Source organism: Exophiala oligosperma (assembly GCF_000835515.1).
Source record: "Exophiala oligosperma strain CBS 72588 unplaced genomic scaffold supercont1.12, whole genome shotgun sequence".
NCBI classification, from domain to species: domain Eukaryota; kingdom Fungi; phylum Ascomycota; class Eurotiomycetes; order Chaetothyriales; family Herpotrichiellaceae; genus Exophiala; species Exophiala oligosperma.
In genome coordinates this window covers 192,429-219,452 of record NW_015622829.1, presented here as the reverse complement: position 1 = coordinate 219,452, position 27,024 = coordinate 192,429, and the positions used below count along the sequence as shown (strand labels likewise).

At 52.8% G+C, this 27,024-nt stretch overlaps 10 protein-coding genes across 10 annotated transcripts; 5 read left to right on the top strand and 5 right to left on the bottom strand.

The window, feature by feature from the left end:
* Positions 1-544: 544 nt before the first annotated feature.
* PV06_10224 (uncharacterized protein) lies at positions 545-2,432 on the top strand. Its single transcript, XM_016411753.1, has one exon. It carries the CDS (start codon positions 717-719, stop codon positions 2,286-2,288), a length of 1,572 nt encoding a protein of 523 aa, XP_016257794.1. The 5' UTR covers positions 545-716; the 3' UTR covers positions 2,289-2,432.
* Positions 2,433-3,172: 740 nt separating this feature from the next.
* PV06_10223 (uncharacterized protein) lies at positions 3,173-5,127 on the top strand. Its single transcript, XM_016411752.1, has one exon. The coding sequence runs from the start codon at positions 3,420-3,422 to the stop codon at positions 4,995-4,997; it is 1,578 nt and encodes a 525-aa protein (XP_016257793.1). The 5' UTR covers positions 3,173-3,419; the 3' UTR covers positions 4,998-5,127.
* Positions 5,128-5,703: 576 nt separating this feature from the next.
* On the bottom strand, positions 5,704-7,362 carry PV06_10222 (uncharacterized protein; the record flags this gene model as incomplete). Its single annotated transcript, XM_016411751.1, has 1 exon — positions 5,704-7,362. One exon carries the CDS (start codon positions 7,360-7,362, stop codon positions 5,704-5,706), a length of 1,659 nt encoding a protein of 552 aa, XP_016257792.1.
* A 4,349-nt stretch (positions 7,363-11,711) lies between these two features.
* Positions 11,712-12,617, top strand: PV06_10221 (uncharacterized protein; the record flags this gene model as incomplete). The annotated part of the gene is made up of 1 exon (XM_016411750.1): positions 11,712-12,617. The coding sequence occupies one exon, from the start codon at positions 11,712-11,714 to the stop codon at positions 12,615-12,617; it is 906 nt and encodes a 301-aa protein (XP_016257791.1).
* A 221-nt stretch (positions 12,618-12,838) lies between these two features.
* PV06_10220 (uncharacterized protein) lies at positions 12,839-14,495 on the bottom strand (the record flags this gene model as incomplete). The annotated part of the gene is made up of 4 exons (XM_016411749.1): positions 12,839-13,806; positions 13,870-14,112; positions 14,172-14,265; positions 14,322-14,495. 4 exons carry the CDS (start codon positions 14,493-14,495, stop codon positions 12,839-12,841), a joined length of 1,479 nt encoding a protein of 492 aa, XP_016257790.1.
* Positions 14,496-17,102: 2,607 nt separating this feature from the next.
* Positions 17,103-19,441, top strand: PV06_10219 (uncharacterized protein). Its single transcript, XM_016411748.1, has 3 exons — positions 17,103-17,682; positions 17,737-18,168; positions 18,218-19,441. The coding sequence occupies exons 1-3, from the start codon at positions 17,219-17,221 to the stop codon at positions 19,218-19,220; spliced, it is 1,899 nt and encodes a 632-aa protein (XP_016257789.1). The 5' UTR covers positions 17,103-17,218; the 3' UTR covers positions 19,221-19,441.
* A 151-nt stretch (positions 19,442-19,592) lies between these two features.
* Positions 19,593-20,640, bottom strand: PV06_10218 (uncharacterized protein; the record flags this gene model as incomplete). The annotated part of the gene is made up of 4 exons (XM_016411747.1): positions 20,476-20,640; positions 20,065-20,399; positions 19,914-19,975; positions 19,593-19,812 (listed from the first exon to the last, which is right to left on the bottom strand). Exons 1-4 carry the CDS (start codon positions 20,567-20,569, stop codon positions 19,593-19,595), a joined length of 711 nt encoding a protein of 236 aa, XP_016257788.1. The 5' UTR covers positions 20,570-20,640.
* A 505-nt stretch (positions 20,641-21,145) lies between these two features.
* PV06_10217 (uncharacterized protein) lies at positions 21,146-22,110 on the bottom strand (the record flags this gene model as incomplete). Its single annotated transcript, XM_016411746.1, has 2 exons — positions 21,146-21,661; positions 21,748-22,110. 2 exons carry the CDS (start codon positions 22,108-22,110, stop codon positions 21,146-21,148), a joined length of 879 nt encoding a protein of 292 aa, XP_016257787.1.
* Positions 22,111-23,719: 1,609 nt separating this feature from the next.
* Positions 23,720-24,456, bottom strand: PV06_10216 (ubiquitin-conjugating enzyme E2 2; the record flags this gene model as incomplete). Its single annotated transcript, XM_016411745.1, has 3 exons — positions 23,720-24,068; positions 24,191-24,255; positions 24,415-24,456. The coding sequence occupies 3 exons, from the start codon at positions 24,454-24,456 to the stop codon at positions 23,720-23,722; spliced, it is 456 nt and encodes a 151-aa protein (XP_016257786.1).
* A 701-nt stretch (positions 24,457-25,157) lies between these two features.
* Positions 25,158-26,901, top strand: PV06_10215 (uncharacterized protein). The gene is made up of 2 exons (XM_016411744.1): positions 25,158-26,344; positions 26,421-26,901. The coding sequence occupies exons 1-2, from the start codon at positions 25,232-25,234 to the stop codon at positions 26,619-26,621; spliced, it is 1,314 nt and encodes a 437-aa protein (XP_016257785.1). The 5' UTR covers positions 25,158-25,231; the 3' UTR covers positions 26,622-26,901.
* The last annotated feature ends 123 nt before the right edge of the window (positions 26,902-27,024 follow it).

Sequence of the window (27,024 nt, the reverse complement as noted above, 5' to 3'; positions counted from 1 at the left end):
AAATCCCGGTAGCACCAAAAACGAAAATGGCAACGCTTCTACTGATTGGTCGGGCTGGAACTCCAACTAAGGATGACTGGGCAGGAGGTGCTCAGGGAGAAACCAGTTGGTACTAACCTGAAATGAGGAGATGAATGTTGGCCCCCTTCTCATGGTTTGCAAGTTGGTTGGGGCGCGAGAGCCAGAAAGTGATGAGAAATTCAGATTGACCTCTTCTGGGTACATGGTGAGAGAAGACTAGAGCCGGCCAAGTGGGCTATTGATCGCGGATTCGTGCTGAAGACTTGCACCTGGTTGATCTTTACTAGGAGTGATTGCGAGCCTGATTCAAAGACAGAATGGTATCCATCAATGTTACCTAGGTAGTTATCCTAGATGCAATGAAACATTCAAACAATTTGACTGATCCGAAAACCGGAGCCTCGTAATGGAGTACATGAACTTGAGGACCATGGCTGTGTTTCCCGAAACAGAATAGCGTGGTCCGTATCAGTGTGAGACCCGCCGATAGTGGCTTCGAGGCCTCTCTTTACTCTCTTATCAACAACCCCCTCCACATCTGCCTGCGACGTCGAGTATTCGTGCTTCGTTGTACGGGATATCAGCCACCTCATCTCTCAGATCGCACCGTATAGTTTACTCCCGACCAAAACTCTCCGCATCCTCACCTACATCTTACAATCCTCCCCACGGCTTACGGTCATCCCTCCCTCATCATGGGAAACGCCCAATCCTCCCGCGCTGGCCCGCGGCCGCGTGCCCGCAGTGCTCAGGACGATGCAGTCATCGAGGCACTCACTCAGCAAATTCGCAGCATTCGCCGTGTAGACCTCCTCGACGAACAAGAACACTCATATGTCCATGTGTCGCATGAAAAGGGGATCCCATCGACGCACTCGACCGACCCACGCCTGTCCCTCAGTACCACCACGAACTGGGAGAAACACCTCCTCTCAGACCCCAAGAACCGCCTCGCGCTGAATGCACTCTTGTCCAACGATGTGCGAACGATTGTCTCGAACAAAGTATCGACGCTCGCCGATACACAGACCTTCAACATCAAGATCCCTTTTGAAGGATCGCCTGTTACAAATCAAAGATCAAGCGGCCGATGCTGGCTCTTTGCGACGACCAATGTCCTCCGCGTGCCTATCATGAAGAAATATAACCTGAAAGAGTTTGAATTGTCCCAGTCGTACTTGTTCTTCTGGGACAAACTCGAGAAAGCCAACTATTTCCTCGAGCAGATTATCGACACCGCGGACGAAGATCTCGAGAGCAGACTGATTCAAGAATTGCTGTCCGCGCCCGTTAACGATGGAGGACAATGGGACATGGCTGCGAATCTGGTGTCAAAGTACGGCCTGGTCCCGCAGAAACTATACCCTGACTCTTATAACGCCATGAACTCGGGCTCTATGAGCTCGATCATCACGACGAAGCTGAGAGAAGACGGCCTTATCCTCCGAAACATGGTGGCCAAATGCAAGGCCGCAAGCGACAAGACCAGACCAAATAAAGAAGCAGAACTCGTGTCCGTCAAGGCGAAGATGATGCAAGAAATCCACGGCATCTTGACCCTCATGCTTGGCCCACCACCCAAGCCCGATGAGACATTCACATGGGAATACTATGACGCGAATGACAAGTACCACAGTGTGACCAAGACACCATTGGAATTCGCAAAAGACATGTCCTCACCCTCGCTCGTTCGAACACTAGGTGCGAACGTGAGTGAGCTCTTCAGTCTGGTCAACGACCCGCGCAACAACTACAATCAATTACTGACCGTCGATCGACTGGGCAACGTCGTTGGTGGTCGCGGGGTTACGTATGTGAATGTCGACATGGCGACCATGAAAAAGGCGGCGATTGCGATGCTCAAGGCCGGCTTGCCCGTGTTCTTTGGCAGCGACGTTGGCAAATTCAGCAACTCCAGCTCTGGAGTCATGGATCCAAACCTGTACGATTATGGTCTCGCGTTCAACATTAACTTGGGCTTGAGCAAGAGTCAACGCTTGCGGGCGGGGGAGAGCGCCATGACACACGCCATGGTCCTGACGGCCGTACAGGTCGAAGGAGGCAAGAGCGTCAGGTGGAGAGTGATGAACAGCTGGGGTGATTCGGCGGGCGAGAAGGGTTACTTTGTCATGACGGATGAATGGATGGACGAGTTCGTGTATCAAGTCGTTGTTGATCCATCGTACGTGACTAAAGAGATTAAAGATGTTTTGGACCAGAAGCCAAAGGTACTTCCACTCTGGGATCCTATGGGTGCTTTGGCTTGATCTTTGTAGGAGGAAGTTGGACCAAGCATTTTTACGAGGAGCGTGACTGTGACTTGATGGGGGAGTGCCGAGTCTTGAATATCCATGTTTCTGGGATGGAATACTCCGTAATGAATATCAATATGAATCTTTACGACCCAATAATCGAATCCACTCTCACTACCCCCAGGTACGCCGTCGAAGCCGACCTTTCCACCTCGGTTTTTCTGTCTATCTATCTGCTCCTCTCGCTCTTTCAATTTCTCTAGTCAATGGAAGATAATTAGAAAAAAGGGGGGTTTTTGGCTTGACACCATGCCACATTGTGTCACTAGTCTACACCATCACTTAAAATTTGTGCAACTTTCTGCTTCGTCAGATTCGACATGTCAAACACGTCGACTGAGAGGCAATATGTTCCTCATTGGGCTTAGTTCCCCACTTCTAAATCGTCAGCCAAAAATATCTGAAGACTGACAGAACGTTGTCCTCCCTTTTCACTAGGTAGGTATTTTACCCCGTATGCAAGGGACAATTATGACCTGAGATCAAAGGTATTTGGACGAACGGCAGGTGCCGCTAATCTAGTTATGTGCAAAGGGTGTTGAAAGTGTCAGAATTGACAAGATCGGTGCGTTCTAGACCACATACAACAACAAACTTACACACAGATCCCAGATACACCGTGCTCTCCACGTAATATTGTACCTACAATATTACCTAGACCGTTGTTGTACTTGTCGTACTCCTTCACAATACGTCCGGGACATCCCTTGCTCAAGGGAAAACGCGTGCCCTGTCATGCATGCCACGGGGCGACACAACACACACCCTTTGGACGGACATTAGACGTTGGACATTTGATCCAAGGGATAATGGCTTTCGAGGCTTTTTCTTTCTTTCTCTCTTTTCTCAACTTGCTGTGCAGTTGCAAATGTAGAGCTACACTGTACCAAGTGTGTGCAGCGATACCCTTTTCCTTACCCGCTCTCTTTAGGAGAATGTCTCAGAGCCCTACAGTCCATATGCGCTCGAGAGACCGTTGCTAATGTCATGTCAATGTGACTCTTGAAATTCGCGACAACACACATACTACAGCATTTACCAACCGTTTTGTTCACTCGTTCTTCTGCCGACCAAGCGGCGGCCAAAATGATCGAATCGGTCTTGAAAACAACAACAGAATCAAGCATGTCATTCAAGCTCACGTCACTCCAAGCTCTCCGAGATCGATTCCAATTCGAATCTTCTTCATCCTCCAGACGCGTCATCTCTGGTTACCTACCTCGGTTCTGCAGTCCAAAGACGTTATTCCAAGGACGCCTCGTCCATGGTAGTGGTAATGGCGAACAGCAAACCGACACTCTACCCCCGACGGCATATCTCGATGCGCTTCGAGGTTACGCCGCCTGGATTGTGTTTCTGGCCCACGGTTGGGACGAATTCCACTTCTCCGTCACTCGTCAACCCATCCTTTCCGTCGTGGTCGCCGCGAAATCCATGGTGGCCTTGTTCTTTGTCATTTCCGGTTACGTCCTGAGTTATCGTCTTCTCGGGCTAGCACATCGCCATCATCGCAATCAACACAACCACCACGACCACCACGACCACGAGAAACTACTGACGAGTCTGGCCAGTTCGACCTTCCGTCGAGGTATGCGTCTGTGGGGTTCGACCATCTTTGCCTTGGCCATCGCCGGGGTATTGGTCTGCCTGGGTTGGGACGGAGGGTACAGCGACGACCGACTTGGGAAAAACACCTTGTGGGAACAAATAGGAGACTGGTTCGGTCGGTTGATCTGGTTCATGAACCCGTTTGTCGAGGTGGACGGGTATTTCTGGGCCGGAACTCTGCAGAATGAATACCTGGGACCAATGTGGACCATCCCCGTCGAGATCAGGGGCAGCATGGTTTTGTTTCTTTTTCTCCTGGCCACTTGCATGATGGGTTATCGCAAACGAGCGGCCTTGACTTGGCTGGCGGTCGGTGCGTGTTACTTTTGGACCAAACTTTACGTGGCTCAATTCTTGATGGGCATGGCCGTTGCGGATTTTTCATTGTCCAGAGAACAGGACCAGGGGCAGCAACACTCCCCTCGAAGATCCGGGGGGTACGTTCAACTACGTATGCCGTCCAACTCGTCGACTTCCACCACCGACACCACCGGACCTTGTCCTTTACACGAAGCCTCGGATGATAGTTTTACGACCGCAACACATCCGTCTCAAAGCCACAGATCAAAGATTTTATCCATCGCCATGCTCGTCGCCGGTTTGATTTTGCTTGGTCAACCCAACTCCGGAGGTGACAACCTTGGGATCCTAGGAGATTTCCCTTGGAAGTTCCTCCACAGCCTTCCCCCTTCACAGTACGCCGACAACCGGGGAGCTCACGACTATTTTTATTTGGGGATCGGCGGGTTTTTGTTGGTCCTCGCCCTCGACACTTATCCTGTTCTGCGTACTCCTTTGAACACCCCTTTCAGTCAGTACGTGGGGGACCTAAGTTTCGGGATCTACGCCATGCACCCGATCATCCTCATCATGGTCCTTCGACAATGGTACAACCCTCGTGTTCGTGTCCAGTTATTTGGGGATGGCTTTTGGGGTCACGTCCCAGGGATGATCCTGGCGCACGTCCTCGTTTTCGCCTGCGCCGATTATTTCAGCCGCGTGGACAAAAGAGTGGTGGCGGTCGCCAGGAGAGTATCGACTTGGTTTTTCAAGTAGTTTTGGTTTTGATAGCATCATTTTTTTCTTGGTCAGAATGCCACGGGAAGTTGATCAAAGTATCACGATCAGATGTCACCCGCCAACTCCCCGTATGTTGACCAGGTAAATGACAACGCACAAGATTGAAGTAACGAATCAGGTTTGTTGCGACGAAAGTAGCCGAGCCAAGTGTCGTCTTGCCGGCAAATTAAGACCCTCCTTGATTGTATTCATTATATCGCTCGAGTGGCTGCGATTCTTTAGGAGGAAGAGGCACTCACACCCCACGCGCATTCATCATACAATCACAGCATGCTGGGAAAGACCACCTGTCTTTCTCCCTACAGTATCACTAAGGACCTAAGCATTTCTCCATATTACGTGATATAGTCTTGTATACCGAGTATATTAGTGCTTAATTTGATGACACGACTTGGCCCGAATACCCAATTTGTACCAAGTAAATACTTTGTTCGTAGAGTACCATAGATGAACAGTTCAATTACGTATCTTATGCATAATTTCTCGGAATTCTTTACGTCTTCTCATGAATTTTTTTGTCTCTAGATTTTCCTATTTCGGGTGCGTGTCGGACCCCTTTTCCAACGCCGGTCTCTTATGTACCATGGTCCAAACTACCATGGTGGGTACTCTACGTGTCTTGTCTATTATTCGTGGCTCTCTTGCCAAACCACGATCGTCTACAGTACAATCACGTAAGACTTCAGCTTACGATATTGACCCCACTCGGTAGCCCGAATATCTGCTCATTCATCTCGTCAAGGCACACGGCCAGTGTCGGGACATTTCTCCTCCCAGCGCCGGCACCACCAATTGTGAGGCACTCGCCAGAAATCAGGCTCACCAGATTTCCCGACACATGGCTCACCCACTGCTGTGCCGCGACGCCCGGCTCACAGGTCGACAGACTCAGAGACTGATTTCCTGCATTCGTCAGGCATTCGGTCTTGTGCGACAGAGTGTTGAGGCTTCCGTCGGGATGGACCTGCCAAACTTGTCCATCGGCAGCATTACACGGCGACACCGTGAGAAGCCCCAGGCCGTTGTTGGTCAGGCAATTGCCGGACGGCGTGTTGAAGACCATCCCTGTCGGTATCGTCGTCATGCACGTGGTATCGTCTGACGCGATTTTCAACATGGCGGTCCCATGTGCCGGTACGTGGCCGACCTCCACGTGCCCCGTGGCCTGGCTGATTCCACCCCCCCACAACTCTTGCACACTGTACGTGCAATTGTCAGCGGAGGACAGCCCTACTCTCTCGAGGTCGACCTGGTGGCTGCTCATGCTTTCACCGCGGTTCAAGATGGTAAGTAACCGCTCCCCGCCACTTAGGCTCCGCGTCAACACGTCCCATTCGCCATCCTGACTCACCAACGTCGCCTGCAGACCCAAAGTGTCTTGATCTACAGCTATGATCCGCGTGTTTGTCAACAAATCCATCTCATCCTCGCTCAATCCGGGAATCCACGCGCTGATGATCAGTGGCGCACCCAGACTTGCCCACAGCGCGACCTGGCTGCGTTTCTCATCCATGGTCAGTCCCGGATGGTCCGGGATGAGAAAATCCGGGTCGTTGACGAATCCGGCTCGTTGATATCGCGCCAGCATCGTGTTCACGCCGTAGTTGTACATGACGCTCTCCCAGGCGCTGCCGCCGCCACCGGTGGTGGCAAAGTTGACGATGTCGGCGCTGTGACGTGCCAGTTCACCATACGCCGGCACCCAGGACATCACTCGATGCCAGTCGCTGAGATTCGCTTCGCGGGAGAAATACGCCGGGGCAGACTCGGAGAAGACGAGAGGGGTCGGTAGCGCTATGAGGACATTGTGCCAGTTCTCGAAGATGGGCGCGTAGGTCGACTCGTCGTATTTCGCACCCGTGGTTGAGGGCATGTTGCACGCGTCCAGTTTCAAAAAGTCGACCCCCCAGTCGCTAAAGGTCTTCGCGTCCAACGCCTCGTACCCCAAGCTCCCGGGGTATCCGCCGCAGGTCTTGTTCCCCGAGTCGCCGTAGATGCCCAGTTTGAATCCGCGCTGCTTCAGATAGTCTGAAAGCCACGGGATCCCGTGAGGGAATTTGACAGGGTCCCACTGCAGCGAACCATCTGCGGCGCGGGAATGCAAGGCCCAGCAGTCGTCGAGATTGAGTCGATCATAGCCCGCTGCGAGAAGGCCGCGTGAGAGCATGGCGTCGGCGGTCTGGGTGAAGAGAGATTCATTCAGGGCGCACTGGAAGCGAGACCAGTTGTTGAAACCCATTGGGGGTTTGGGGGACAGCCATGGTGATTCCACAGACGCGGCTGCAAGTGTGGCCAAGGAAATCAGGACGGCGGTCGTACTTGGTACCATGCCTGCGAGCATTGTTTGAAGGCCGGTCCGATGCGTGGGCGAATGCTCGTGCCATGCGTGAAGTTGGATAGACACCTCACACTTTATATCTCTTGTTCCTCGCCGCCGGAAAACTCTGTTTTTCGATGGTACTCGCACACTCCACTGTCCAACGGCTGTTTTGTCAAATAGCCATCCAGGAGTGCTGCCACATGGCATGCCGCAGACTTTCAGCTTTGTCTGGTCTACCACGTGTTGTAGCATTTCGACATTCATCGGAACGGGGTACGTGTGTGCGAGACGTTTCTCAGTGAGCTAATTGCCTCGCTTCTCGGCTTCACTTGAAATGCGTTCTGTTCTCGGTTGGTTGCTTGGTTCATTACCCTAAGCTCCCGCCAGGGACGTGCATGGGGCTGCTGCTGTGACTGAAGATATCCTCGAAAACCTACCGAGTATGAGTCCTGTGATCTCATTCCATGAACGAAACATATGCATATCATTCGGGCGCACGTCATGCTCCATGTCCTTGGGTTTCGTCTCGTCGGGGACCCAACCGGAGCTCTGGATGGAAAATTTTGTGACGCGTACGTGGAAACCAAACACGGGATATATCAGCTTAAACCGTATAAACTTAATATTAAAAGAACAGCAGCTAGTGTTGGACTACTAGCTAATAGTGGTTCAACGTGAGCTTTGAATTACCGACTGTTGATGATAAATTGTGGGTCTCTTATTGAGTGGTATGATTGAAATTGAAGCGGAAGATGGAGATGGAGAAATGTATGAAATTAAAGATGAGGACGAGTACTATCATGAAGTGATTGGGGATACCTGGACAAAGCTTGCACACCTCACCCTTTGCTTTGGTATCAAGTCAGGAGGGCTTGTTGTCACTTTCATTGGCCTTTCAGAGAGTGTCAAAACTTGGCCGTCACGAAGTTTCGTCAATCATGTCAATGGTCAGACTACTATCTTCTTGTTCTCTTCGATATGACTGAGAGTAGAGATGATTACGACTAACTCACTACCGATTCAATATCTCTCACGGACGGCTTATGAGTCGGCACTCTCTGCTGGCACAGGGCATCGAACACACCCTTTCCAAACTTCTTGAATGCCTCCGCCAGACCTCCAGCAGCAATCAACGACTTTTCCATCTCGCTCAGCTGGAACGGAAATTCTTCCCCAGCGACGCGCACCACACCCCGACCGACATCGACCGTCATCTCGGCCTCTTCGTTGCTCGTCACCAGCTCGTGAAATCTGTCGTCTGTGATGACAAACCCCAAGAGTCCGATGTTGGGTTGGTTCCGGGCGTAAATGAACGCAAAGGACTTTGCGATGACGCACTTGACGCCGGCACCTCGCAGGGCGTTGACGGCAACGTCACGAGACGAGCCACACCCAAAGCCTTCGCCGGCAACGACGATGTTCTGCCCAGACCGTACGCGGGACCGAAAGTCTGGCATGAAATATTCCATGCAATGCGCGCCGAGACCTTCGTCGGTGCCGTTGCCGGCGAGGAAGGTGGACGGAATGATCTAGAACAGGGAGCCATTGTGTTAGCGGAGCACGTCACAGAGGGAATGGAGAAGATTTGTGGGGGGGGTTCATACTGCATCGGTGTCAATGAAATCTCCCAGTACCAAAGGCTTTCCCTGGATGATCTTGGGGGCGGTGGTGGTGGTGATGGCGATGGGCGGGGACTCTCCTGAGACGGCGGGAGACGGAATGGTAACCTCATCTGTCCCGGATGTCCCAGATGATGGGGCCCCCGAATTCGATATCCCGTACGGTTCGGCATACACGGTTTCCACCGCCTTCGAAGGTACCCTTTCACTCGGAAAAGGTAGATACCCCAAACACCGTTGCAGCTCAGTCATGTCAATGGCGTCCAAAAGTGGCCTGGGGTCGGTGATTTTCATCCCAAACGACGATGCCGCCACGGTCGCGGCAGAGCTGAGATTCGCGATTGAGCCTTGCCATCAATCATCCATGTCAGCAGGTCTGTCTTGAAAAGATCAAAAACAAAACAAACCAATGGTCCTTACCTGGACCCATGCGATTCTTAAAGTTCCGGTTTTGGGATGTCAGCCACACCTCACCTGGCCCAGCCTGGTCGATCCCCTGTCCAACACACATGCTGCAGCCGGGGACGCGAACCTTGAACCCGGCTCGAGCGTATGCATCCAAGAGTCCCAGCTTCTCTAGTTTGTGTCGGATGGGCTTGGAGCCCGGCACCACGATCCGCCGGCCCGAGTCCACCGGTACCATCCCCTTGTCCAGACCGGCCTGGAGCACAAACGCCGCGATGATCAAGTCCTCCTCGGCGGTCGTGCAAGCTCCGATAAAGGTACCGTCAAGGCGAGTACCCGCCACTTCACTGACGGGCACCACGTCATCGGGTGCGGGATAGACGGCGACCAAAGACTCGACCTTGGAGAGGTCGATCTCGTAAGAGGCTTCGTATTCGGCGTCCTCATCGGCTCTATAGTAAGTAGCACTGCTTCGATGCTTTTTCACTCTTCGCCGCTCGATAAATTCTACCGTCCGCTCGTCAGAGTCAAAAATTCCCGTAATGGCTCCAAATTCCTGCGTAACGATTAGCTTGCACAATACCAGTAAGCCAAAGGGGAAAAAAGATCATTACTGTGCACATGTTGGCAATCGCGAAACGAGCATCACAAGAGAGATATTTGATCCCGGGCCCAGTAAACTCGACGACCCGATCCGCCGCGATCGTGTTCCGCTTGAACTCTTTAAGGATGTAGAGGATCGTGTCCTTGCCACCGATTCCCCTGGGAGGCTTGCCGGTGAAGCGAATGTTGACCGTCTTGGGCACGGTGAACCACGTTTGACCCGTCAAGAGCGGTATGCAAACATCCGTGGAACCCATGCCAATAGACAAACAGCTGACGGCGCCTGCCGAACAGGAATGCGAGTCGGCTCCAATACAAAGCATGCCTGGCTGTGCTCTTTCCCGGACGAATTCGGTATGGAGAATGGTGTACTATTTTTACTCCGACAGGAGCATCAGAGGTCAGTCAGTGGTCTTCGCTTCGGTGAAGGTAGGTAGGCAGTTGCTTGGTTCCCAAAAATTAGACTGGTCGGTATACGTGCATTGAATCCTTGAAAGTCGGTCATTTTGAAATCTTTTTGAGCTCGCTCGCTCAACTGGATCAGTTTTTTGACCTTGGGTTGATCGTACAGGTCCGGCTCTACACGATGGTCGCCGGCCAGCCAGAAGCGGTCGTTGCGGAAAATGCCCGGTCTTCCGACGGAAGAGTAGACACTCTCTATGCCCTGTTGGCATGGTGTGAGAGAGAGACCACACAATCAGAGAAGAGCTTGTCGCTTTTCCTTACCTGCCACGAGAGTTCTGATGCCAAAATCCAGTCGACATCGACCTGGATGACGTCCCCCGGCTTCACGTACCCACGCTGGGAGACTTCGTGTGCCGCAAACACCTTCTCAGCCATGGTCATGGGCCGCCTGCCTTTCGGTCTGTGTCGCAGCGGCTGAGGTTTGGACCGCGCTCGTTCCGCACTCTTTACGGCCTCGATGAACGCCGAGCACAAGAACACGACGTCGTCTTCTTGCGAAGGTGTAAGCGGAGTTGCGGTGTCGAGACCATACCCGCCAAAGTCACCAGGAGTGGTACACCTGCCGACGGTCTCGTAGAGTGCCTCGGAGAGATGACCGACGCCGGCTTGCTCCAGCGTAACTGCCAATTTTTGTAGCAACGAGACAAGACTTGCATGCTGCGGCGCGTTGATGTCTCGTTGTGCCTGTAGTTGGATTTCTGGAGAGAATCCTTTTACCAGTTCGATGCATCTTGACTCCGACGATGTCAGAGGCCTATCTGGCAACGCGATAGGGACGACGATCGCTTTCGCAGTAACAGACGACATGCCTTTGGATTGATAATTCTTTGGAACCACTGAGTAGTGGGTGAAACCGTACTCTTGTTTTCCTTTTGAAATATTTGATCTCTTTTGAGCACGAGTGATCACCACGACCCCAATCTCATATAACCTGCCAACAGGCCTGTGAAGGTCTCGCCAGCTGTCTCAAATGGCTACTCGATGACCTCAGTTCGCCGGTAGCGGAGCGGCATAGGAGAATGCACGCATATAAACACGTCGGGCCGTGTGCGGCAAGTCCCCAAGTTGAGGGGCTTGACAATCTGGTCCAACTACATTTGATTGTCCTTCAGTGGATCCGGTCCGATTTCAGGGTCTAACACGTTGGACTTACAGAGTAGGACAACAATATATCAGTCAAGGGACGTCTAGACCTTGTTCAACGGCTCTCCAAGAGGCGAAAGAGAAAGTTCTCAATCTCACCGACACCTCTCCCGTTGATCCAGATTTCTCACCACAATGACAGTCCAAGCATCCACGCGCCTTTGGGCCCTCTTGAACGATCCTTCGCAGATCGTCGTCGGTCCTGGCGTTTACGACGGCATCACCGCCCGCCTTGCCCTGAACGCCGGCTTCCAAACCCTCTACATGACCGGGGCGGGGACCAGCATGTCCACGCTGGGCATGGCTGACCTCGGCCTCGCCACCATGACAGAGATGAGACAGAATGCCGAGATGATTGCCAACATCGACCGGTCGGTGCCCCTCATCGCGGACGCGGACACGGGTTACGGTGGCACCCTCAGCGTCGCGAGGACGACGGCCGCGTACATATCGGCCGGCGTCGCGGGATTCCACCTCGAGGACCAGGTCGTCAACAAGAAATGCGGGCACCTCGAGGGCAAGCAGCTCGTGTCCAAGGAGGAGTACCTGACGCGGATACGCGCCGCGGTCGAGACGAAGAAACGGATGGGGTCGGACATCGTCATCATCGCCCGGACGGACGCCCTACAGTCGCTGGGCCTGGAGGAGTCCCTGACAAGACTAGAAGCCGCGGTCGACGCCGGTGCCGACGTCGCCTTCCTCGAAGCAATCACCAAACGAGAAGAATTGGTGGCGGTCTGTGAAAGGTTCAAAGGAAAAGCACCGGTCATGTACGGCATGGTCCAAGGGTCCAGCGCTTACAAGGTGACGGTAGACGAAGCCAAGGCGTTGGGGGTCAAGATTATCGTGTATGCCGGCGCGTGTCTGATGCCGACCTTTGTGGCCGTATCTCAGGCCCTGAAGACGTTGAAAGAGACGGGCGACTGCGAACAATATGGTGGTGGGCAGTGGTCCCCCCACAAAGTGTTTGACGCTTGTGGAATGAAGGAGTTGATGGACTTTGATCGCATGATAGCTAGTAATGCAGCGAATCCAAAGTAACAATATATATGATATATATACTTCCAGTGAAAGTGTTGCACACTAATCTAATCCATATATTGAACTTTTCTTAATAGTCCCGAACTAGCATCAACGTCACATTCTTCCCAAAGATGACGATAGTTCTACCAAAGTTGCTACTCCTGTCAGACTCCTCCATTCCCTCCCCTCCCCCTCTCCTTTCCTTTACCACCGAATGTTCCGAGTTTCTCCCCTCATTTTTAGACAATGTACCTGAAGCTGATGTGCTTGTCGCAAGTTTCCTCGAAATCCTTGTCCAAGTCCGGATGACGTTCTCCTCTCGTTTGATAGTCCTGGACAATTGCGTCCCTGTTGCGATTGTCGCGGACCATCAGAGCCCTGGCCAGGACCGTACAGACCAGACCCATGGTCACGTAGCCGATCAGCACGCCGTGTCCCATGAAGAAGCGAGGCGGGTCCTTATAGATTTGCGCGCCGGACATGCTCAGGCCCTGGCCAAAGATCATGGCGACGCCCCAAGACGTGGCGCGCTTGGTGTTGCCGCAAAAGGTGATTTGTATCCAGGCGATCTGCAGCACAGAGGCAGGGTACGCGCCCCCCACCAGCAGACAGGCGGCGAAAATCCCTGCCGTCTTACCGGTGGTGCTGATCAAGATGACTAGCCCGATCAGGCACGACGTGAGCGACCCGATGATGAAGTAGGCCTTGACGCGCATGCGATCAGAAAAGTATCCAATGGCGATCATCGAGACGAATGCCACCGCGTACGGGATCACCGTGAAGAGCTGGGCCCGCACCGCGGTGAATCCGAATTCCTTGACGATCGTCGGCAGGAAGGCGCCCGTGGAGGCCAGTATGGTCGAGTTGCAGGCAGCAAGTAAAGCCAACAGCCACGTTTTGGGATCCTTTAGACTGGCCAGGACCTGGTCGGTGCGGAACTTGGGGTTCTCCACGTTGTGTTCGCTGCTTCTCTTGCGTGCGACGAGGAGCTCCGTCGGGGTGAAGATCTTGGACGTCTTGATCTTTTCGGGCAGATTGGGAAGGGCGACGGCGTTGACACAGCCAAGCGCGATGGCTATGACGCCCTCAATCAGGAACAGCCATTGCCAGGAGGTTCTCCCCCCAACGCCTTCCATGGTCGTTTGTATACCATATGCGATGAGGCCACTGAAGACACCGGAGATTGTTGTCGCCGAGTAGAAGAATGCTACATATTTTTTTTTTGTGGTTAGCAGGGCTTTCTTCTTCTCATGCCAGTTTCTGATCTTACCAATTCTTCTGCCAAGTTCGTGCCGACCGTACCAGATGACCAGGTACAAGGGCGCCGACTGCAGCAAGGCCTCTGCACCACCCACGGCGAATCGAAGCCCAATTAGGTCCGCATAGCCGCGAGATGTGCAGTAGCAAGTGACAAAGACCCCGAAAGTGATTACGGCTAACCCAAGCTGGATCTTCGGCCCTAGCTTCCTCAGCAGGAAGTTCGCCGGGAAGATCAGAGCAATGTAGCCAGCATCTTAGGTTCCAGGTCAGTCTCTGTGGGATTACCATTCGGGGGTTTTGACAAGCTCTTACAAAAAACCATCACCGAGTTGTAAAACTGAGAACCCGAGAGTTTGAGGTCTTTCTGCAAGCCCATAAGTCTTGCATATCCAATGTTGTTCCGATCCTGGGGCTTAATCAGTGTCTGGTCAAGGGGCAAACAAATGTATAAACATGACTCACAATATATGCCATCAGGTAGGAGAGAGACACGAGTGGCAGAAGGATGAGGTCTAGCTTCCTCAACATGGACTTTTGCGCAGCCACTTCCTCTGGAGTGTCGAACAACAACGAAGAAGCCCCTATGTGTTCGGCTTGTTCGACGGTTGCTGGGTCGGCTTTTTGCCCAGAAGACATGTTGACACTGGGTATTGAGGGTCTTTGTGTAGACTCTCGAATAAAGCTTTGCTGCTACTGGAGATTCCGATGGAAGGAAGACTGAAGGGTCTTGTTGAAGAGCTATAGTCGAGTAATATAGGTCCGTACACCCACCCCAGGAACCGAGCCCCCGCAAACCCCTGTATACCTTTGTGGCCGAGAGGAGCTAGGGTATCGCTATCACCTATGCTCCTCGAGAAACCTGCGTGCGGCCCGTGAGAATGGAGGCGAGGATGTTCTTCGATTGGACCGCTTCGCTTATTGGTTGCCATGCAAAGTCTCGACTCCTCACTATTTGTCTAATGGGCTGGGAAAGCCATAGGCGTCGATCTTGTGTAGACACTCGCCAAGTACGGCAACTCATCCAAGGAAGTGGTTGTCTTCTGAGCCGCTTACGGCCCGGAATGGCTAATGATGACACCAAGATGCCGTCTGCGGCCCGGGGATATCCCAACCCGGGACTGACGAAAGCCTTCAGCGTATCTCCACAGAGTACCTCCACGACCCCAGTGCATCCATAGGTCATTTGGGAGTATCACACAAGTGGTGAGATTGTATATTGCTCCACTACTCGACTTTCGCTAGGCAAAAGATATGTATATATATATATATCTTCTCTCGTTCCTGAGCCTGTATAGAGTATAGCAGCCAAATTATAAGCTAGCTAGGTCGATTAGACAGGTTCTAAGCCAAGGACTTTTCTGTGCCTCCCTCTTGTAATACCACATAAACAATCACGACAGAAGCCATGCCGGCACCTTCACACTCGACTTTCGACGTCGTCGTTGTGGGAGGTGGTAATGCGGGCCTATGCGCAGCACTTTCAGCGCACGAGGCTGGCGCTCGTGTGATCCTGCTGGAGGCAGCAAGCAAGGAGGAACGCGGTGGAAACAGTCGTTACTCGGGAGCCGTCTTTAGGGCAGTTCACAATGGGATAGATCAGGTCAAGACCGTCCTGACCCCACAAGCCCTAGACGAGGCCAAACGCTGCTCCATGGCGCCGTACACCAAGGAGCTCTACCACGACGACCTCGCCTCGACATCCCACGGAAGGAATGACCCAGGCTTGTCAGAGGTTCTGGTCAACGAGAGCTGGGCTGCCATCGAGTGGATGAAGTCGAAAGGAGTCATGTGGGAGACGACTGTCCGCAAGTATTATTCGGAGAAACTCAACGGTGCCGTTGACCTCTTGCCCGGAGGTACCGTTAAAGCATACAAGGACGGTGTGGGGTTGATTCAGAACCTGTTCGATGCTGTTGAAAAGACCGACATTGTCGTCAGGTACAATGCTCCTGTGCATGTCCTCTTGGTCGCTGGCGACACCGTTCACGGAATCAGGGTCAGGGAAACTGATGGGTACAGCGACGTCCACGGTTCGGTCATTCTGGCCTCAGGCGGGTTTTCGGCGAACCCTGCCATGAAGCGACAATACCTGGGAGAAGGCTGGGACCTTGTTCCAGTCCGCGGGACCAGGCACAATACTGGTACGATGCTTCGGCGTGCGATAGAAGCTGGTGCGCGACCGGTCGGCCATTGGGGCGCAGCACATGCATCTCCACAGGACATCAACGCCCCTCTGGTAGGCGACATTACCAAGACGCCGGTCATTCCGAGGTACTCCTACACCTACGGAATCACCGTCAACGTGAACGGAAAGCGGTTCTTCGATGAAGGGGAGGATGAGTTTTCAATGACGTATGCGAAGACTGGCAAGGTGATCGGAGACCAACCTCGGTCGATAGGGTACCAGATCTTCGACCAAAAGACGGTACATCTACTGCAGCCACGGTACGTCACCGGAGATGCCATCCATGCCGACACTATTGCAGAGCTCGCGAAGAAGTTGAGCATTTCTCCCGCGAGTCTAGAGCAAACTGTAAATGAGTTCAACGCTGCATGCCCTGCAAACGTGGAGACATTCGATGCCCAGCACTTGGATGGTCTCTCGACTTCGTCTTCATCATCACTGGCGGTACCCAAGTCAAACTGGGCCTTGCCGCTGAGCAGCCCACCTTTCGTTGCGTACGGCGTCACCTGTGGCATCACCTTCACCTACGGCGGCATCGCCTCCGATACACGAGGGCGGGTGGTGAACAACGAAGGGAGATTAATGCCTGGGCTGTATTGCACCGGTGAAATTGCCGGTGGTGTTTTCTATCACAACTATCCTGGGGGAGCTGGCTTGACCAAAGGAGCGGTCTTCGGTCGTATTGCTGGACGGGAAGCGGCTGCTTATGCAAAGGCTAGGCGAGAGTGCTTGCGGTAAATAACACTGACTCAATCACGAAGATAGATCGGTCATGGTTCATGGGACTGCCTGCCAGAGTTACATAGCAGTGTGATGTTGACATGTGTGTCTCTGTAGCATCATGTCTCGCGTAAATCAAGAAATTCGTGAAGAACAATCTGAAGTCGATGATGTCTAGACCGGCCTTGGCAGTAATCCAAGATCTCAATTGCGTGACTAAATGCCCCCGGTGCCGGTCTGGCTCCGGTTTTAGCCCTAAAAAGGCTAGGCCCGACCCTTTCTGAAGCGAGGTAATTGTTCCATGACCTACAAACTCCTGCCTTCCAGCAGCCATTAATCTTCAATCGGCCATGCCACTGCTACTTACTCTCTACTCAACTGCTGTTCTTCATGCTGCGGAACCCTGAACCTAGATTTGAGACGGCCATTCTCATAAACAGGACTTGAGGGGAGGATGCCGCCAAATCGTTCATCTACAGATCCTTCCCGTGAGAGAAGGACTCGAGTGGCGTGTCGTAATTGCCGGCAAGCCAAGATACGATGCGCACTTGACAGGGTTCCTTGTGCGCGCTGCCAAAGACTGGGACTTACGTGCTCGATCGAGCCATCATACAAACGCACCAACAAGCAGGATCGAGTGGAAGAACTCCAACAACGCGTTTCCAGCTTACAAGGAGTAATCGAGCAGCATATTCCTAGCCACAGCACTCCTTCACGACCGAATCATCCAGACACATCTCAATCAGCCCTGGACGGGCTTGGAGAAGAAGGGGCCTCGCGGCCCACTCCTCGCAACGAGAACCTCTCTGATGCGTCACCCTTTCGACCTACCTCCATCCCGTCAGTTGGCCAAGGAGTCGTATATACCCTTGGGAGTGTAACAATTACCCAGGAGAGAGCGCAAACTCTATTTGCCATGTAAGTGTGTTTCGTTGCTGTGTGTGCATGTGAAAGGTGTTGACGTGGTACCAGCTTCTTCGAGAAGTACCATGCCTTTCTTCCCATATTGGACCCGAATCGAACAAGCCCAAAATGTCACGACCATTCCCAGCTCCTCTTCTGGGTAATAATTGCAGTATCGAGCAGGCGTATCGGCGACGATTTCCTGAACGGTCTGACTCCAGAACTCTCAAGACTGCTTTGGGCAACTATTGGAGGAAGCCTCTTCACCCTGCCAAGTGTGCAAGCCTTGCTCTTGCTGGCGTCCTGGACGCTGCCAGATATGCACTTGTGGACAGACAAATCATTGGTCCTTGCCCGTCTCGCCGTAACTTCGGCCCAGATGATGGGTTTGAACCGGCCGGGATGTGAAGCCGAATATTCGAAACACTCAATAAGTTTCACCGGCCACGACATAGCTGAACGAAGTCGTACTTGGTTCGCATCTGTGGCAGTGTGCCAAAGGTGAGTTAGAGACCAAACCCAGCCCCGGTGATGCTGACCGCACAACAAGTCTATCTACAGAGATCGGCGGCGAAGCAATCTCGTGCTTTGACGATTTTAGTATGCGGAAAGCCTGTTCGAATGCAGAAGGCATACCGATCGAGCTCCACCACAGTCTCATCATACAGAAAGCCACCAACGAAGCACTGAGGTCCTGGCACGAAGCCGCCGAAGAGCCGTGCGGTAATCCTGACGAGGAGGTCGGGTGGGGTCTGATACACAGGGCAGAGCAAAGCCTTGTTTCCATTTCGCGGCAGCTCTGGAGTCGCCTGTCATTTGCAAATCGACTGCAGCTCGAGGTTTCTCAATTGAGACTTCAGTGTTTATTCATGCTGTACAACACCCCCAGTGAAATGCGAAGTTCCGGTATCCTTCGCGCGTACAACACTGCTACGGACCTCATCAATACTGTTTTGTCGCAAGTGGACGGAATCCAACACCTGCCGTACGCACCTTCGATACTCGCTCGGCACATCTCCACCGCCGGCCTGGTAATCATCAGAGTTCTCCATTCGACGTTCAGTGTAGGGCTCGACTACGAGAGAGGCCGCATTCTCCTCAACGCAGCGGCATTCTCCTTGTCCCAGCTGTCGAGTCACCAAACCCCGAAGGACCAGGCAGCGCGCACGTCGGACATGCTGCGTCGGTACTGGAGCGCGGCAGAAAAGAACCCAAACATGCGGCAGCGCGACCTGCGACTTCGAGTCAAGTCGCGAGTGGGCGCGAGTTTGGTGTACGACTGTCTGATGAGTTTTCGGAATGTTAGTCGTGCGGAAAGTGCAGAGTCGGCGGCAGCGCTCGAAAGCAACCAAGCTGGAGCCGACGCATTGGCGACAACTGCTCCCGGCGGCGGAGCCTCGGATGCTGTTGGTGGGGAGTACATCAGCGCAGGAGTACTAGATCCTCTGTCAGACCCGACGGGATATGACTTTGATCTCTTCCAATTCACCCCAGGCGTCGATTTGAGCGACATGTTTGTATTCGACGACGATGGATACTCGGCACTTCCTTGAATCTGGCCATCTAAAGATATGGGAGAGTTTATTGAACCATTGGCCAAAAGGGGGAACCCAAGCACTACATGTATAACAACGATCAACTCAACAGAACCTGTTCGGCGCGACAAGTTGACTCAGGCTTCAAAGCCAAAAGTGATATTGTATATGGTAGTTACTCTGTACATTCTCCCAAGATTCCAACACGAAATGTCATTCGTTCGTTCTGCCACTACACCTCCTGTCTACCCCCCTATGACTTGTCAAAGGTACTTTTTGAAAAATTCGGCTGCTTGCTCGTATCTAGCCACACACACACATACATGTTAGCTTGGCCCGGATTTTGGATTCTGTCCCGCCGTCTCAAGCGCCGGGGACACGACGTTCCACTTACCCGCGAGAGTATTCCTCGCGACTTTCTTTTGTTTCCAGGTCCGCGCGAGCACCCATCCACCCGTGCCACATGGTATGGTACGTCTCGACCACGCCACCTACGCCATTTGTCTTGATGATTTCCGTATACGCAGTGACAGTGTCGGCTGGCTCGTCTTTGGATGCAAGTACAATGTGCGGGATCGTCAACTTTTCCGCATCCGCCTTGTCCATACGTCTGTCGTAGATGGTGAGCGATCATGGTCGAAATGTCGGAGGGAACAGAGGCAAAGGTAGAAAGAATCGAGACTTCGGCACGTCAAGATTCTCGAAACTTACCCAGGATGAGCTTGTCCAGATGCCACAAAGGGAGATTCTGGTCCCGACGCCAGCACCGCCACCTAGAACGTAATCAACCTCGTCAGAGTAATACCTTCTTATTTTCCGGGGGTTTGCACCGTCAAGTAACGCGTAGGTCGATGAGACTCACTTTCCCACCCCAACATAGTCCAAACGTCGCCCAAGAGTTCACGTTGGCGAACGTGGTCTTAGACTCTTTCGTCACCCTCAACAACAAATCCACATTTCGAGGGAATGCAGCCTTTTCACTCATGAATCTCGACAACCAGGCTTTCTTTTCTTCAGTGTCGGCCGGTAGCCAGTCATGACTGACGGCCTCGCCGTCGAAGAAGTCAGGGACCAAGACGACGGAATTCGTCCGGGCAGCGAGGACGTCGGCACCTAGGAGGGTCTGCGTACTGAAACCGAAAATGTCGAAAATGTCTACGATACCTGATTTTGCTTCTGCGGTAGACCCGGTGACGTCTATTTTTACAGTGAGCAACCATTTGTCAACGAGAGAGGGGGGGACGGAGGAGGAACATCAAACAAAAATACTCACACGTATTCAGACCAGCGATGGTTTGATAGACTCCTCGAGGTTGGTAACCTTTTGCAACAATGGCAGGGATCCTGCAGCAAGCTTCAGACGTCATTCTTGATTCTCGAGTATTCAGGCTCTTGTCGAGAATCAAACAAAAAGTGGAAAAAAAAACCAAGCCTTTTATCAGCACCACTAGGAGCAAAAAAGCTTTCTTATAGTTCAAAAGAAAAGGACCTTCTCTGGGTTCCACGAGGATGCTATGCAAGATCCCGGAGATAAAGGAAGGAGGTAAGATGGACAACCTCCGTAGGGTTGATGTTCCTAAACCGGTCCGGTATCGGGTGGAACGGCCCGAAATCTGAAGGAAAGCCAGCTCCTGAACAGTGTGTGAGAAGCTCGAGAAAAGGAGGTTGAAGATGTCGTAGCTCGCCGTTGATGTTTATCAGGTCAGTTAATCAATCCATCAATCCTCCGCCTGTGGCTTGAGTGCGGACCCATGAGCGATTTCGGGACGAGACCGGTCTAATGATCTGATACAGTAGTACAGGTACCACACAGAGTTACTCATATTAGGTAGGCCCGGAAGTGACATCCCTCGAATACAATTACAACTATTTAGCTCCCGAAAATCATATGCTAAACATTGTCGATGGCATTGTTGGCTCATTCTCAGTCTAACAGTACCGACCTACTGGGCACTCTTGCGTGCGACAACCAACACTTGCTTACCACCAACCTGCGGCACCACCTTCTCAATATCCAGTCCGTCAACGCCGTCGATCAACTCGTGCCATTCTTGGACGTCTCTCTCCATTCCATTCATCGCGGCCATCTGGAACAAGTCTCTCGCACGCTCTAGTGCTTCGGTACGTTTCCCCAGAGTACCTCGATCGTGCAGGAGGAAATTGTTGATGACCACCTTGGCACTTGGTTTCATGGCGGCCGCGATTTGCGACAGTATCTCCCGACACTTTGAGGTCGGCCAGTTGTTCAAGACCAACCTGAGCAAGAAGACGTCGGCTTGTCGAGACGCCTCGGGTTGTGGCTGGAAAAAGTCATGCTCGACAAACTCTAGCTGTGACAGCGACGCCGATGGCGACGCTTTGGCTCTGGCGACCATGGCAGGCAGATCTTGTACCGTAAAGTGCAACAGTGGAAATGTCTTTGCAAGGGACGCGCTGACATGACCCATCGAGCCACCGACCTATTCACAGCCCATTCTGTCGTTAGCACACGGTTCGTACATACCATCACACATGCACTGATAGGCTCAAATTCTAAGATACTCACGTCAACAACATGTGCCTTTCCCAGCCTGGCCCAGTCGAAGCCATCGGAGAGGAATTGTGGACTCGTGTCCTCGGCGCTCGACACAAATCTCATGCTGGCGCCAAATCGTTTCGTCAGCTCCGGGTGCTTCGAGACGTAGGCGTAGAAAGGGTCGTCGGTCTCCATTGCAAGGTTGAAAGCGGACCGTCCCTTGGCAGCTTCTGACGACTTGACAGCCTCATACAAAGACTTCATCATCGGTGCAAAGAAGCCCGTCTGGAGCAGGACGACCTGGCGGTAATCCTCGTTTCGCGAGAAAGCAAGGGAATACGGCGTATGTGCGACACGATTAGGGGTCGGCTCGTCGAAGAGGCCTTGAGTCATGGCAAATCGCAAGATCCGACAGAGTTCCTGCTCCGGCACTCCAGCGACAGCCGCCAGGTCCGTGTACGTGATAGTTGTCTGATCATCCTCTGGGACCAGAGCAGGAATATTGAATTCCAGCAGCCACCTAAGGGAGGATTCTGCACAGAACTTTTGGGAACACGGTGTCAGTATTTACCGCGTCTTATAAATAGCACCGCGGGCACTATTCCAGTTATGCGATGTATCGCTTACGTTGATCGTGGTCTGTTCCCAATGTTCGGTCGGGGTAGAGACGAGGTTCTTCCACCTGGCAATGTTTTCAAGCAGAATCCGACGACTTCCTTGGAGGTTGGACACCAACACTTCTTCCGTGTTGTTATCCTGCTGGTTCTGAGTCGCTAAATCGAGACACTGTTGGTAATGGCGCGCTGCATCGATGAACCTCTCAATCTCGACCTCGATATCATGGGCCATTGTGCTGATTCTTGGTATAATGCTCGAAACCCCGAAAGAAGAGGCAAAGACTGAGCAAGTGCAGAAAATGTCGTGTCAACTGGGTGCGGTAATATTGACTCTTCGGCCAAAGACCGTTACCGGAACACTGAGATAGTAAGGAAGGAGGAGGGCGGTGAAGGAAATGGCAAGCATGTTGAAGACACACAAAGCGGCTGAGCGACGGGCTAAATATCTAAGCGCTCGTCTACTTCCATATTCAGTACTTTGCATGGACAACAGACTCGGTACAACAACTTGTTCTTAACATGTCCATAATCCATGTTGGAAGCTGTACCACTGTGCGCGACTTTCAGCCACGGCGAAACGAATTGGACTCGGGTCCCCCACATTTCAAACACGGCCATCGTGGAGACTTTTTACAGGTGTAGGATACCAGGTGGCGTTGTCCTGAGGCTGCATGTTTCAGTTCGGTGAGTTGGGAATACGAGGACCACCAGCCCCCTTTCAAACTCCGGAATTGACATAAATGATGTTGGGAGGGCGTTTTGTTCCGTCACGTGGTTAGGATTGATTTGCTCCTCCTGTGTCACGTGTCGTCTGCTTCGGCTTCAGTAAGCGTTCCCAGGTGCTGATAGGCACAGTGCTCCATGTCTTTGCACCTCTCTAGCACTCGCGGTGGTGAATCGTATGAGGCAAAGAATCATCAGACCGAACAAACCTGACAGGCCAGGTTTGGGCTCCTTCCCAGCCAGACCAGCTTCAGATTCCACAGACAGACCAATACATCAACTTGGCCTGAGAAACTGTCACTTGCTTTTCAAAGGAAATCGGAATTTGAATGTGAGTTGTGAACGTTCCATTAGAGTATACTCGCACGCAGATTCCAGCAACCCTGACGTTCGACCATCAACCCTGAAGACTCGACCCTGCCAGGATGACCTTTGAGGAAAGAAAAGGAAACACCCCTCTGAAAAGACAAAAGGCAAGCACGCATTTCTAACCCAACGCCTTGCCCATTCCCCGCGCAATACCATGCAACCGCTTTATAATTTGAAAAATGCTCGTTCATCATCGATAGAGATCATGTCAGGTGATCATAAGCTGAAACAAGAATAACAGTCACTCTGCTCTCCACCAGCAGCAGCAGCAGCGAGTGTGTTATTGTGTCTTCTCAATCCTCCCAACTCTTCTCCACCGTCTCACGCACTCTCTTGATGTATTCCCTCCGATTGTCCTTGTACATATTACTCGCCTCGACGTTCGCGGGGGAGGACGTGTTCGGGTCGTTCAGAAGAGACTGGATACTCGTCAAGATGGCCGCGACATCGTACGTGGGTGACCATCGGTTCTGGAGGATATCGAGACACAACTCGCCCGTACCGTAGACGTTGGGATGGAACATTTGAGACACGAATTTCACCCCCGGTGGTTTGTTCGGGTACGCCTCTTCAAACTGCATGACCAGGCGGAATGTGCCATCTTCAAAGGGCGTGTCGGCCGGTCCGATTATGACTGCGTTCCTGTAGAAGGGAGAGCATTTGTTGTTAATAACCCTCGTAATCCTTTGTCTCCTTCGTGGTTTGTCGAAGGCGGAAGGGCCAAATGCGATTGATTGGGACCCCCGGGGGGGGGGGACACTTACCATGTCATCACATTGTCCGCTATGGGAGACGCCGAGACTCCGGCTGGAGGATCTGTTTGCATGCGCTATAGAAAGAAAAGGTCAGTTGAACCATGTCAATGTGATGAGATTCGGTTCCGGGAGGTAGAGATTTGGGTGTCGGATCCGGGAGTGGGAGTGGGTGGGTTGCGGGCGGGCAGGCGGGCTGTTATCGGGGAAGAGAAAGAATGAGAGACTTGACTCACCTTGAAGTCTCTCATCAAACGACGACGTGCTGAGGTTGACATTCTGCTGGGTATGGGGAGGTTTTGTTGTATGTGTGTTTCTGTAGAAGGATGATTGTTCGACGTAGACTGAGGAGGCAAGTTGGTGTTGGACCAAGGAACTGGGGATTGTTTGAACCTCACGCGATGGACATGTACAGAGTGAAATGATTTCACAATTCCAGTTCGCCGCAGGCTGCGCCGGAAGAGAAGTCGCTGCTTTTAATGCTGACTGACCGTGAATGGTTAGCCGGGTACGGAGTAGGAGACGAGAGTTTCCTAACTGTATGTGGTTAGTCCGCATCAGGCCGTATCTTCTCCGACCTTCAAAGCTGGAGCCGAGGATGAAGGTCGATTTTCCTCCGATTCCGTGCTACATTTTGAGAGTCTGGAGTTCTCCCTTACGGCTCCCACTCGGCCACTCGGACGGACAATGTAGGGGGAGTGCCTGAAGGCGTTTATATAATAGAGGACGATTGTTCTTTTCGCATCCGAAGGTATCTCTAGGAAGAACATCCCACGCCTCACGCAAGAGTAGAGCAAATCAATCATTCTCCGTCCTTTCAAATTCCGCGTCGTTCCCCGCTTGTAACCGAACAATCCCCTTGACCAGTTCATTCGCATGTGCCCACGCGCCGCCTCGGACCAATCAATACAAAGTATACCCAGGACATTATAATAACCCCGACTACCTCCTCCTCTTCTTCCTCTTGTCGTCAAGCTGGCTTCCTCAAATCCCACCAACATTTCCACCTCCTCCTCCGCCTCCTCCTCTTCTCCCTCCCCAGTCGACGACAACATGTCTTCGTTACCATCGACAGCTGTGCGGGCGGCGTCCCGCTCCGCCTCTGCCAGTACCTCGGCTGCACGCCTCTCCCAGATGCGGTCACACTTCTCTTCGTCGTCCGCCGCACGCAAGGAAGTCGGCGAGGCCTACATCATCTCGGCCTCGCGCACGCCCACGGCCAAGTTCAATGGCTCCTTCATGTCCATGACGGCCCCTCAACTTGGCGCTGTCGCCATCAAGTCGGCCATCGAGAAGTCCCGCGTCCCCGCCTCCAAGATCACCGACGTGTACATGGGCAACGTGCTGTCCGCGGGAGTCGGCCAGGCGCCCGCGCGTCAGGCCGCCCTGTTCGCCGGTCTGAGCACCACCACCGAAGCCGTGACCGTCAACAAGGTGTGCGCGAGTGGCTTGAAAGCCGTGGCCCTGGCCGCGCAAAACATCCAGCTCGGTCTCGCCGAGGCCCAGGTCGCAGGGGGCATGGAGAGCATGTCGAGGGTGCCGTACTACTTCAACCGCGCGGCCCAGCAGCCGCCCTTCGGCCACGTGGGCATGAAGGACGGCCTGATCGAGGACGGCCTCTGGGACGTGTACAACCAGTTCCACATGGGCAACTGCGCCGAGAACACGGCCAAGAAGTTCAACGTCAGCCGGGAGGCGCAGGACGAGTACGCCATTCGCAGTTTCGAGCGGGCGCAGGCCGCGTGGAAGGCTGGCAAGTTCGACGAGGAGATCGCCCCCGTCACGGTCAAGAGCAAAAAGGGCGAGACCATCGTCAAGGAGGACGAGGGCTACAACAATCTCAAGAAGGACAAGGTCGCGACCTTGAAGCCTGCGTTCGTCAAGGAGGGCGGTAGCGTCACCGCCGCCAACAGCAGCACCTTCAACGACGGTGCAAGCGCTCTGGTCCTCGGCAACAGAGAAATCGCCCTGCAGTACGGCAAGGACAGCAGGGTTCTCGCGAGGATCGTCAGCAGCGCAGACGCCGCCATCGACCCCGTCGATTTCCCCGTCGCACCTGCCAAAGCCGTCCCCATTGCGTTGGAACGAGCCGGCTTGAAGAAGGAGGACATTGCCATTTGGGAGTTTAACGAGGCCTTTGCGGCCGTCATCAAGGCCAATGAAAAGGTAAGTACACCCCGGTGGGGAAAAGAACGAACTTGAAAAGATGGAATGAGATGAACTAACAAGCCATCAATGACAGATTCTCGGTCTCGAAAACGCTCAAGTCAACTTGCTCGGCGGTGCCATCTCGTTGGGCCACGCACTTGGCAGCTCCGGTTCCAGAATCTTGACCACGTTGTTGCATCAATTGAAACCGGGCGAGTACGGTGTCGCTGCCATTTGCAACGGTGGTGGTGCGGCTACGGCGATGGTTGTACAGAGAATCGCCAGCGTCGAGTAAACCAGAAAGGAGGCACAGAGAATTGCCGACGACGAGTTGAAAGAAAAGCAGCGACACATTTGCGTATGAGGGCAACCCCACGACACCGCCTAAAAAAAGGGGGGGTTTATATGTTATATGTTATAGATGTAGCAGCAGCACACGAGTTATAAGGGAAAAGGGGACCCTTCGAGGAGATGATGGATGGCCGTGGCAGCATAGCGATGGCGTTGTTCTTGTTATCTAGGTAACATTTTTGAGTGAGTAGGTAATTTATACCAGATCAGAATCTTGACCATTGCCAAAAAAAGGTACCAATATCAAAGATAATATACCTCGTACGTCGTTCGTTCACGCATTAGGCTTCTAAAACAAAAAGACTTGAAGAATCTCGATGAGTATATGGATTCGCCTTGACAGGTAT

Excerpts from the sequence above, each read along its gene's own strand:
- PV06_10224 (XM_016411753.1), top strand. The coding sequence starts at position 717 with ATGGGAAACGCCCAATCCTCCCGCGCTGGCCCGCGGCCGCGTGCCCGC.
- PV06_10223 (XM_016411752.1), top strand. The coding sequence starts at position 3,420 with ATGATCGAATCGGTCTTGAAAACAACAACAGAATCAAGCATGTCATTC.
- PV06_10219 (XM_016411748.1), top strand. The coding sequence starts at position 17,219 with ATGCCGCCAAATCGTTCATCTACAGATCCTTCCCGTGAGAGAAGGACT. Across the intron at positions 17,683-17,736 it reads GCGCAAACTCTATTTGCCAT|CTTCTTCGAGAAGTACCATG; the intron begins GTAAGTGTGTTT and ends ACGTGGTACCAG. Across the intron at positions 18,169-18,217 it reads TCTGTGGCAGTGTGCCAAAG|TCTATCTACAGAGATCGGCG; the intron begins GTGAGTTAGAGA and ends CCGCACAACAAG.
- PV06_10215 (XM_016411744.1), top strand. The coding sequence starts at position 25,232 with ATGTCTTCGTTACCATCGACAGCTGTGCGGGCGGCGTCCCGCTCCGCC. Across the intron at positions 26,345-26,420 it reads TCATCAAGGCCAATGAAAAG|ATTCTCGGTCTCGAAAACGC; the intron begins GTAAGTACACCC and ends CATCAATGACAG.